The sequence below is a fragment of the Astatotilapia calliptera genome, chromosome 13 (genome assembly GCF_964374335.1).
Source record: "Astatotilapia calliptera chromosome 13, fAstCal68.1, whole genome shotgun sequence".
Taxonomy (NCBI): Eukaryota; Metazoa; Chordata; class Actinopteri; order Cichliformes; family Cichlidae; genus Astatotilapia; species Astatotilapia calliptera.
Genome location: NC_137434.1, coordinates 3,161,524 through 3,173,723, shown reverse-complemented (window position 1 = coordinate 3,173,723; position 12,200 = coordinate 3,161,524). Strand labels below are relative to the sequence as shown.

Below are 12,200 nucleotides of genomic sequence, written 5' to 3'. Positions count from 1 at the left end.
AACAAAACAGATTTTATTCATGCGCAACAGAATGACCCGACTTTGGCCAAATGTTTACTTGCCGCAAATTCAAGCGATCAGAATCCCCGTGTCTACAGCATTGAAAATGATGTGTTAATGCGCAAATGGCATCCTCCCTCCTCTAGTGATCTTGGCTGGAACGTATTTCAACAAGCAGTTGTACCGCAAAATTTCCGACACCAAGTACTCAGCCTAGCACATGACAGTTTCTCTGGACATTTAGGAATTAGGAAGACCTACCTTCGTATTCTGCGTCACTTTTTCTGGCCAGGTTTGAAGACTGATGTGACCAAATATTGCCGCTCTTGCCACGTTTGCCAGGTCAGCGGAAAACCCAACCAGGTTATTCCTCCTGCTCCATTGCATCCAATCCCAGCCTTAGGCGAACCATTTGAGCACATAATCATCGATTGTGTAGGTCCGCTTCCAAAAACCAAGTCAGGACATCAGTACCTCTTGACTTTAATGTGCGCCGCCACACGCTTCCCCGAGGCTATTCCGTTACGCACTATCAAAGTCAAAGCCATTGTCAGAGCATTAGTAAACTTTTTCTCCCTTTTCGGTTTGCCTAAATCAGTTCAAACAGACCAAGGGTCTAACTTCATGTCCAAGATATTCGCTCAGGTCTTAAAATCGCTATCTATCAAGCATCAAAAATCCAGTGCATATCACCCCGAATCACAGGGTGCGCTTGAGCGTTTCCACCAGACTTTAAAAGCCATGATGAGGAAGTTCTGCCTCGAGTCAGGAAGAGAGTGGGACGAAGGTCTACCACTTCTCCTTCTAGCGGTGAGGGAGAGTGTGCAGGAGTCCACGGGTTTCAGTCCCGCAGAGCTGGTGTTTGGACACACAGTGCGTGGTCCCCTGCGGCTGCTTAAAGAGAGATATCTGTCCGACACAGCTACCCCCGAGCAGAACGTATTAGATTACGTAAGTTGTTTTAGGGAGCGTCTGCATAAAGCATGCGAAATTGCACGCGAGGCTCTTTCCGCGTCTCAGGAAAAAATGAAAAGGAAATTCGACAAAAAGTCCGTGCAGAGAAAATTTGAAGTGGGTGACAAAGTGTTGACTCTCCTACCCGTTCCTGGATCCTCTCTCCAGGCAAAGTTCTATGGGCCCTATACTGTCCAAGAGAAACTGAGTGACACAGATTATGTTATAGGTACCCCAGACCGTAGGAGAAAGCGTCGTGTGTGTCATGTTAATCTGATGAAGCCTTATTTTGTTCGTGATGCAGGTGTAAACTCCTCCTCATCCCCTGCTGCGCTGTCTGCCGTGTCGGTAGTTGTGCCAGCATCCCCGTCTCAGTATAGCCCAGAAAGTGATGGCTTAGCTTTCGTTTGTGCTGAGGGTTGCTCCCGACTCAGAAACTCTGAAGTATTGGATAAGTTGAATTCCCACCTAAAACATTTAGATGAGGCTGCCCAGACCGATGTGTGTTCTCTGATCAATACTTACCCATCTCTGTTTGCTGACACTCCGTCTCGCACTACTGTCCTCGAACATGACATAGATGTAGGTGACCACCCTCCGATCAAACAACACGCTTATCGTGTGAACCCTACCAAACGTGCACTTTTTCAGCAAGAAGTTTCCTACTTGCTGGAAAATGGTCTTGCTGTCCCTAGTTCGAGTGCCTGGAGTTCCCCATGCCTTCTTGTGCCGAAGGAAGACAAAACTCCACGTTTTTGTAGTGATTTTCGAAAAGTGAACAGTGTGACCAAACCCGACTCCTACCCTCTTCCCCGCATGGAAGATTGTGTTGACAGGGTTGGCTCCGCAAAGTTTGTCACCAAACTGGACTTATTAAAGGGTTATTGGCAAGTTCCCCTCACTCCGCGTGCATCTGAAATTTCTGCTTTTGTCACTCCTGACCACTTCCTCCAATACACCGTCATGCCTTTTGGCCTTCGAAATGCCCCTGCATATATATATATGTATATATTAGGGGTGCAACGATACACAAAATTCACGGTTCGGTTTGGTTCGGTTCGATACTTTGGTGTCACGATACTTTGGTGTCACCAAAGTATGTATATATATATATATATATATATATATATATATATATATATATATACACATACTTTGGTGTCACGGTTCGATATTTTTCCGATACAAAAAAAATGTTCATGCCTTTTTAATTTGTCATTTATTAAAATTATAAATATATATTTTAACTCAAAAGTACAGTTTTTAAATTTAACCCTAACCCTTGTGCGTGTTTTTTTATTTTGACAGCGAATGTGGAGAATGACCGAGCTAAGATCCTGTGGGACTTCCAGATACAGACGGACAAAATGGTGGTGGCTAACCAACCGGACATAGTGGTGGTAGACAAACAGAAGAAGACGGCCGTAGTGATCGATGTAGCGGTTCCGAATGACAGCAATATCAGGAAGAAGGAACACGAGAAGCTGGAGAAATACCAAGGGCTCAGAGAAGAGCTCGAGAGGATGTGGAGGGTGAAGGTAACGGTGGTCCCCGTGGTAATCGGAGCACTAGGTGCGGTGACTCCCAAGCTAGGCGAGTGGCTCCAGCAGATCCCGGGAATAACATCGGAGATCTCTGTCCAGAAGAGCGCAGTCCTGGGAACAGCTAAGATACTGCGCAGGACCCTCAAGCTCCCAGGCCTCTGGTAGAGGACCCGAGCTTGAAGGATAAACCGCCCGCAGGGGCGTGCTGGGTGGTTTTTTTTTTGTTTTTTTTTATTTTTTATATATATATAGGCTATTAATGGAACCTATTCTCAAAGGGTCTCATTTAGGTTCATCCTGGGATAATATGGCAATGATATCAGAGCGTCTGATGAAAAAGGGGGTTACCACTGTAAGGCATTTGCTTGTTGGTGCCAAAATGGATGATGCTGTCTCCTTGGCAAGAAGACTGGAGGTTCAATCTCTCCAGATTGTAGGCCTGATGTTGACAAAATTCAAGCGAGTGCTATCAGAAGATGATAAAAGACTTTTGAATGGAGGGGCCAATGGACTTTTCACACCTGATGAAATGGACCATTTCTTTAGATTGTGCATTAGGCCGCAGCTTAAGGGCTTTCAAAGCCCTGGTCCTTTTTTGGAGAAGGAGAAATATCCTGGACAGCACTGGATTTGGTGAATGTACAAAAGTACAAAAGATGTGTTAAGATGCTCTGAACAAAGCAAAGCTAAAAGGTAAAAATGATACACCTTGGAGAGATTATTTTAAAGTTGGTTTTGATGTGAAACCTGTATGGGGGTTTCTGTACACCATTGACTAAGAACACTGGTGATTTACAGTGACTGGTTGTTATATAGCACTTTTCACTTAAAGCATATCTAACATTCACACTCCAATGGATGCATCAGAGGGTAACATGGGGTTAATATCTTACCCAAGGATATTTGGCACGTAGACTGGTGGAGCCTGGGATCGAACCACCAACCTTCCAGCGGGTAGGTGACCCGCTCTACCACCTGAGCTACGGCCTCCCCACCCCCATGTGACCATCATTAAGCCTAAGGTTTCAGATAAGTGTCCTTTTTGTTCAATGAGAGAAACTATTTTTCATGGTTTTGGGCAGTATTTCAGATTATTGGATTTATTTTCAGTACTTTGTGGTATTTGGGATTCCTTTGGAGAATGTTTTACAACACAGTGTTTTATTTTTGGTTTCACATACGACAAAAGAAAGGAGAAAAGGGACCAATTGCTGAATTTTTTCCCGGGTCAAGCAAAGGTGGCAATTTACTTGAGTAGAAAATATAAGGTTGATAATAGACAAAATACTGATTGTGTAGAGCTTTTCAAGAGTATGTTAAGTATTATTTCAAAATGGATGAGTTGGATGTTTTTTGAAATCTTTGGGAGTATGAACTTAGTCGGTTGTCTTTAACAAATTCTGAACTTTAATTTAGGAATGTGTTGATTTGAGCTGTATTTTGCATGATTAACTATTAAGTGAATAAATGTGTTTTTAAAAATCAAATCTCTCTCTCTCTCTCTCTCTGGGGCGGAACTCATTGCAGATTCATGCCCTCGGCCCACGCTCCTCGGAGGAAGAAACACCTGAGCCTCATCAGTATGGCCAGCATTTAAGCCAGGGAGCGACTGCTGTTCTTCGCTGGATCCTTGTGTGACTCGCGTTGATGAAGTCATGCCTCAGCAAGTATTCTCTCGTGTCTTAGTGCTTTTGTATTGATAAGTGGTTCTCTGTGTACAGACTACCTGGACTGTTTCTCCTGTGTTTCCCGTGTGGTGAGTGTCAGAGAGAGAGACTGGTCTCGTGTGTGGTTTGTTTGAAGAGGAACGAGTGCTTTTACCCTCCGCTGGAGGATCCAAGGGGCAGCTTCAGCCTTCGCCTGTCTCTGCTGGATGGTCCATGGTACCTCTTCTGCCTCTGCTGGAGGGTCCAAGGGGCCCGTCCAGCCTTCGTCTGCCTCCACTGAAGGGTCCGAGGGCCCCTTCCGGCCATCGTCGCCTGCAGTGCCACCACCTGCAGCTTTCACAACATCGCCTGCAGCTGCTTCATCTGGTCCTTTCTCGTCTGGTCCTACCTCTTCTGGTCCTGCAGTTGCTACGCCACCGTCTGATCTATGTCCAGGGCCTCAACTTCATCGGCCACCTTCCAGGCCACAGGCTGGACGTCATCGCCATCGTGGGCGGCCTCTGGACCTGCTTAGTCGCCGCTGCTGCCTTCTGAGCAGTCGGCCCCCTGAACTGTTCTGGTTTGGACCGCTGTGCTGCTGGCCTCCTGGTCGGCCTCCTGAGTTGTTTCCACATGGCCACTGCCTTCCGCGTGGTTGGCCTCCTGAACATTTTCTCTCTGGGCTCCCGTGCTGCCATCCTCCAGGTTGGCCACCTGAACTGTGTTTTGAACGGTTCCAGTGCCATTAATAGACCTTTTGTTTTCGACGCTCTGTTCCCTGCGGTCCTGTGCCTTTTGTGAACATTTTGTTTTGGACATGAGGGCTGAGGGCAAAAACAACAAGAACAACATAAGAAAGAAAGAAAACAAAATTTAGAAACAAGCAGGGTTACAGGAGATGCCAGCTGTGCAGAGGTAAGCCTGTGAATCTGAATTTAACTCCTATATATGACCTCCTACTACAGAGTGTGATGACATCACTATGACTTCACTGGCTTTGTGCTTAGATGTGTGGTGATTGGAAGTGTCAGTGTGGTGCTGTCTGGACTGTCTAGAGACAGACTAGACTGGCTGCACCACACTGACACAGACACATCAAACCTCATCTGAGGCCAAAAATCACAAGAATAACATTTTTAAAAAAAACCAAAAAAAAACGTACCTCAGAAACATGCCGGGTTACAGGAGACGGCAGCAAAGCAGGTGCTGCGACATCTGCATGTTGCAGATGCTAACAGACTAAATAAACTGATCCGCAAGGCCATTAATGTTGTGGGGATGGAGCTGGACTCCGTTGGGGTGGTGTCAGTGAGGCGGATGTTGTCCAAGATAAAGAAAATGCTGGATAATAACTCCCACCTACTCCATGACATGCTGGCTAGTCACAGGAGCACTGTCATGATCCGGAGTTTGTGACTCTGTGTTTATGTTTTAGTAGTTATTATTATTCTGGGTTTTGTTTTCATGTTCCTATGTGTTCCCCAGTCTGTGTGAAGTTTGTGTCTTGTGTCATTGCGTGTATGTGTTTCCTGTTTTATTTTGAAGGTCTGCGTCTTATGTGAGTGTTTTCAGTTTGCCTCCCTATTACTCGACACTGTTGAATGTGTTACACTGTTTTCTTGACATGCTTTACTGCTGAATCATAAAAAGAAAGATTGTTCAGGAGACTTTGTGTCTAGGGCAGGGGAGATAAACCACATTCCATACCCCCACCTTCTGTAGAAGCAGAGGAGCAAGGAGCCGAGGTCATAACTTAGGCGCCGTAAGGGAGAAAGAATGTGAATGTTTAGGCTTTTACGACTAGGTGGGAGCCACTAGAGGCTATAAGAAGCTGAGCAACCCGCCACCATTTTGAGATTTTGCTGTGACGCTCTTCATGCATGTCTCCCCATCATGATGGCTTATGCTCATAAGTGTTGAATTGTATGGAAATAAATGATTGTTGATTGAGCATTTATACACTGAGTACTGTCCTTCCTTCAGCCCAAAGATTAAACGAATTGGGAGATTTCAACAGTACGAACCAGGCACCATGGACCCTGCGGCACTCAATCCGTCCGAGGAGCTCCAGGATGACATCAGCTACAATGTGGAAATCCTCCTCGGGCTGTGGCTGGAGAATCCTCCATACGAGCTTTGCCGCACCGTTGAAAACAGGCTACAACGGCTCTTTTCCGGCCTGCCATGGCTTTTGAAATCGCTTCCTCTGACCATGCAGGTTTTTCTCCGGCACACACCTCACCTTCTCTCAGCCACTCCTGCCTCGCTGCCTGACTCGCCGGGTGTGATCTTGTCCGGCCCGTCAGAGCCGTCTGCGGGGAGGAAGCCCCGATCGCACCACCGGCGCACCACCCCACAGCCGGACGTTCGGGCTTCTAATTCGCCGGCTGTGGTGAGTGAGGACTCTTTTCAGTTTTCTGACTGTGTGACTGTTCATTCAGAGGCTGTGTTCTGTGCTGCAGATGATTATGTGAACAGCGTATCACCTGCTCAGCAGCCACTCTCAGCTCAGTTAGCTGCCCCGCAGCCACTCTCTGCTCTGTCACCAGTGTCTCCAGTGCCACTTTCAGTTCAGTCTCCAGCGCCCCCAGTGTCACCTGTAGTTCAGGCTCCAGCGCCCCCAATGTCACATGTAGTTCAGGCTCCAGCGCCCCCCAGTGTCACATGTAGTTCAGGCTCCAGCGCCTCCAGTGTCGCCTGTAGTCCAGGCCCCTGTGTCACTGTTACTCGTAGTTCAGGCTCCAGTTTCACCAGTTTCACTCCATGCAGGGAGAAAGACTTGTTTCTACTCAAGGTCCCTAGCTGATTCTGGACCCCTGAAGTTTAAGCAGCCACCTGAGAACTGCACCATGTCAGCGTTGCCTGGGCAGAGCCAGTGCTCAGTGCATTGCCAGTCGCCTTTGTGTCAGCTAGTGGCATCCATGACTGCTGGCTTAGTGATGCCTTCTGCTGGAGGGTCCGATGGACCGCTCCGGCCTTCGTCTCGTGTCTCCGCTGGAGGGTCCGAGGGATCCTTCCAGCCTGCAGCGCCTCCGGCTCCCACGCCGCCGCCTGCAGCGCCCCCGTCTGGTCCAGCTTCAGAGCCTTCAGCCTCGTCTGGTCCAAGCACGTTCAGAGACTGAGATTACCAAATAGCACCACTGAACAACACAGGAAATCATTCCTGCCTGTGGCCATCTCCCTGCACAACTCCTCCATCTAATACACTGTAAACACTACAATAGTTACACCCTTTTGCACACGCTCCTTTCTACTTTTCTGTAATATTCCTGTCGATATTCTTGATATTTATTTATAATCACCTCTGTTAATCCTTGTATTTATTAGTGCTATTTTTAAACTTGTAAATCTGTAACATATTGTATCATTTAATTAGTTTAGTCTGTTATCCGAGCAACTGTAACCCACATAATTTCCTTAGGGATTAATAAAAGTATTCTGATTCTGATTAAATAGCAGCATATGCAGCATGCAATAGCATGCCAACTCAGTTTTTTGAATTTTATTTTAATAAAAACAAGATAAATCTGACAAAACTTAAAACTCTGCTTTTTTTTAAGGAAGCTCAGATGTGTGAAGCAAGGTGTTTGAGTCAGTGAGAGGCAGGCGGTTAATGAACAAACTGCTGTCCATCATGAACCAACCCATCACATCCACTCCACTCCACACTCCTTCTCCCTCAGACTAATTGAACCTCACAGCCATAAAGAAAGTTTCAGAAAATTGTTCCTACCATACTCTACCCATATGGAAAAGAGATATATATAAATCTTATAAAGTTTTTATCTGTCTTGTATGAAACTTGTATGAAAAGCATACAAGAGTGAAAACACATATAAGATCCCTTGAAAAATTGTATAATGAAACTTGTATGTTTTGTATACATACTAAAAAATATATGAAAGTAATGAGAAAGTGGCCACTTTCATGAGTAAATCATATAAGTTTTTACTATTTCTTTTCCATATGGGTATTAAGCTGTATAACAACTCTTAATTCTATGATAGGTAATTTATAATGTACATATTTATTTATTAATGCAATTTGCACTTCTCCTCTCTCTTACACAATGTCCCAATGTTTCATAAGACATCTTTCATAAGACTGTGTGTGTCACACACACACACATAGTGATGACATATGCAAACACGCTTTAATTTGTGCACAAGCCTGTTTAACCACTTTCTGAAACTGCAAGGACACAGGAATTTTAAACTCAGTAAGTTTCTGTGAAGCATTAAATTTCCTGCTCAGGTTACAGTAATGATAAGTATCTAAAAGCAACATTTCAAATATGAGTCAGCTGAGACAGGCCAGCATTACATATCTGTGATGGTGAAATGTGAATCTCCAGTTTTAGTTGACAGTTTGAAAAGTAACTTATGATCAGTGGAGGGACAATCAGGTGTAAGGATCGCATCAGGAGCAAAATATGTAAGGGACGGAAAAACTAAAATAAGTCTCACTAGCTGTGCTGCTAGCATGGCTATAAAGAAAAGCTTTACTGTGGGAAAAGAAAATAAATTATCAAATGTGACTGCCTGTCCACTCAAAGGCATGTTTGCACTATAGACATGTACAGTAAAATTTATCTAAGTCTGCAGAGCACACAACAACCTATTCATAATAAGAAAAGATTATTTAAAAGTACACAAACTACTTAAAAGTTTGAAAGTGTTACCCATCACATTCCAAACAAATGGGAAAAGGGTTTCTTATGTTCAATGGAAGCTGATAAAATGAAAGAAGACAAAAATATCACACACTTCTGTATGTCTCTTGGCCTTGAATTTGTTTTGTCACAAAACATTTTCAGAGACAGCTTGTCTGTTTTGTTTCTTTTTCCACAGACAAGATAAACTGCCTGATCTGCCTTGCAGCACAGCTATGTCAGCGTGTCTGATATAATCTGGTGCAATAGGGCATCGCTTTGATGTACTTTTAAGTTGCAGTATTGTTTGTGGAGCTGCAGTTGCACTTCCTCAGAAGACTCAGTGAAGATGGCACAGGTGGTTTTTGCACTCTTAGCTGTGTTCCTGGTGTCACTCTGCACTGGACAGGACTTTTGCCCAAAGGAAAAATGTCCTCAGTACAAAGTGGTTGAGACGCACCAGGTAGGCTTTGGAACAGTTCACATATACTATTGTTGTGTTCTTATTTCTAGTCGCTAAGTATAGTTTTTGCTTCTGTTGTGTGCAGGACTTTGAGGTGCGCTTATATGGTGCTACCGACTGGATTACCACAAAGCTCGACAGCACCAGGATCAGGGATTATTTAGCTGCAAATTCACACCTGAAGACCTACGTCAAGAGACAGGCTGAAGCAGGTACATGAGGCACTGAAATATCACTCGAGTATGTAATTTAGTTTGTGATGGCAGTAGCTAAACTAAACATGGAACTGTATAAATAAGTAATATGTTGATCTAAGATCTAAGATGGTGTGCAGAACTTCTAAATTAGTTGAGAAATGTAAGATTAAAATCAACATAACAACAACTAGAATCTGATACCTTGTATTTCTTTAGTCTTGTGTTACCTGGTTTAATATTCAAGTTGCCATATTAGAACCTGAGCTGTTGTGGAGGGAAATATTTTAAGAGAGTAGGATATTTGATAAATGCAATCATTTATTAACTGAAATAAACCCTGGTCCCTAACCAGTACTTGACAAACAAAATCCTCTTTAAAGAGTTCCCACAATAACTTGCATCATATTAAACTGTTACAGGTAAGGAACAGTTCATTTTCTATTTTTTATTATGTTCTATGGGGTTCTTTGGCAAAAAATTAAGATTTCACATCATATCTTAAGAAATATATCACAAATTGAAATTTGACTCTTCAAGTTTTTTTTTCTTTTTGTCTTAAAAAACAGATTTAGTCCTTAGGCTTCCCACTTATTGGGGTGGCTTTAGCTCTGGTGGTAGAGCAGGTCGCCTACTAATTGGAAGGTTGGTGGTTTGATCCCCATCTGCTACAGTCTGCATGCTCTCCAGGTGCATCAGTGTATGAATGTGTGTGAAAGTTAGATAGAAAAAGTGCTGGACGAATGAGGCCTAGTTGTGTAAAGTGTTTTGAGTGCTCAGATAGAGTAGACAAGCATTATATAAGAACCAGTCCATTTACCACTTTGAGTTCTGTACAGTGTTTGTTTCTTTCAGGTTTTGAGATTCCTGATGATTGCCGGCCTGTACTGGTCACTGTTACTGAAGGTGAAGGTGATCCTAAAATGTCGGTGTCGTGGTTTGTTCCTTCTGGTGGCAAAAAGGGAGAAATATATGATCCATTAGTCAAACTAGAAACTAAACCTGAAGCCACTATCTATGTAAGGTGAGCGGTGTGTCCATTTATCTTTTAAATCACTTTGATTTCTTCAGTAGATCCAAAGTTTTTCATTTTGCAGTTGTATTGTAGAATAAAACTGCAAGTTTGTGCAAAATTGTGAAGTTCTAAATGAACAAAATCAGTCATTATGACAGAAAAGAGAATTAAAAGAGAGCAGCTAACACACAAGTCTAAATCTCACAGGGAAAGATGACTCAATTTTGCTTTTCTTTGTTTTAAGGGTTTTCGGTGGTGCTCCAAGCACTGAGACTGGCCAGGAAAACACAAAGACTCTTCGTGAGGCCTTGGCTAAGACTGGGAAAACCTTTGATCCCAGCACTCATGCTGCAGCTACCTATGAATCCTATTTTTCTTTTACTCACCACAATGAAATCTGGATCAGTGCTGCCTCACAACAACAGAACTAAGTAAATGCTCTTGTCAGGTTGCAGACCTTTTGCATTGGTTGCTGCACAGATATGATGTGTGCACAAAGGAACAGGGAAGAGAGAACCTCAACAGAACTAAGCAAACTGATTTCTGGAATGTTGTGGTTTAGTTTAGTTCCTGGAACTGAAAACATAGTAACAGTTTGTTCTACTTTTTCTTTATTCTCTTTCATCTGTGAATAGAAAGTAATGATTTCAGATCACCCCTTAATCCCAGGAGGACTTGGCTCACAAAACATTGTTTGCTGGTTGATTGTTTAGAACACCTTGATAACTTTTAGAGTCTAACATGACATTTTATGTCTATTTCTGGAGTTATCATATATATTGAAGAGTTTATTTTTAACCATCTTATTCTTAAAATTTGAAAAGTGCATTGTCCCTAAGAGATATAAAATTGTTTTGTCGTTTTTCTAAATTCCTGTTATTTCTTACTGGGTAATTTATATTCTGCAATAAAACAGCATTTTGTGAGCATTTTGCATTCTGTTATTGTGAAATTTTCTATAACTACACCTCCTATAAAAGTCCCTTCCCCACCTATACCTCACCTATACCCCACCTATCACTTTCATGAGCAAGTTCAGAGACAAGCTAGAAGATTCCACTCAGAAGTCTGCTGGACCAGAACGGGTGAATTCCCATGCCCTCAAGGCCTGCTCCCCCCAGCTTTGTGAAGACTTTTATAAACTGATGAGTCTGAGTCTGCAGAGGGTCATTCCTTGTTCCTGTACCAAAGACACCACGTCCCAGTGGCCCCCAGGATTACAGACCTTTAGCACAGGCTTCCCATGTCATGAAGACACTGGAAAAACTCATTGTTGACCAGCTCCAACCTATGTTCAGACCACATTAGGTTCCCCTTCATTTTGCTTACCAGGCCCCCCTTGGAGCTTGGGACGCCATCTGTTCAATCACCCATCTGGACCAGCCAGCGAGCACTGTGAAGATCAGGCTTTTTGACATTTAATACCATCAGGCCGATCCTCCTCGGTGATAAGCTGACAGCGATGCAGGTGGATGCCTCTCTTGTATACTGGATTGGTGATTAGCTGACAAGAAGACCACAGTCTGTGCATCTCCAACACCGAGTGTGTATAAGGTGATCAGCAACACAGGGGAACCACAAGGGACCATCCTGTCCCCTTTTCCTTTCACCCTCTACACCACAGACTTCAGCCACTGCACAAAGACCTACCATCTTCAGAAGTTTTCTGATAACTATGGTTGGATACGACGAGTGATGAGGCTCAACATTACAAAAACCAAAAAAGTATTTGT

General features: G+C 43.7%; 1 protein-coding gene across 1 annotated transcript; it reads left to right on the top strand.

Annotated features, from left to right (window-relative positions):
- The first annotated feature begins 8,978 nt into the window (after positions 1 to 8,978).
- Positions 8,979 to 11,396, top strand: LOC113035466 (uncharacterized). The gene is made up of 4 exons (XM_080287825.1): positions 8,979 to 9,258; positions 9,344 to 9,470; positions 10,308 to 10,476; positions 10,712 to 11,396. The coding sequence occupies exons 1-4, from the start codon at positions 9,145 to 9,147 to the stop codon at positions 10,896 to 10,898; spliced, it is 597 nt and encodes a 198-aa protein (XP_080143951.1). The 5' UTR covers positions 8,979 to 9,144; the 3' UTR covers positions 10,899 to 11,396.
- Positions 11,397 to 12,200: the final 804 nt, after the last annotated feature.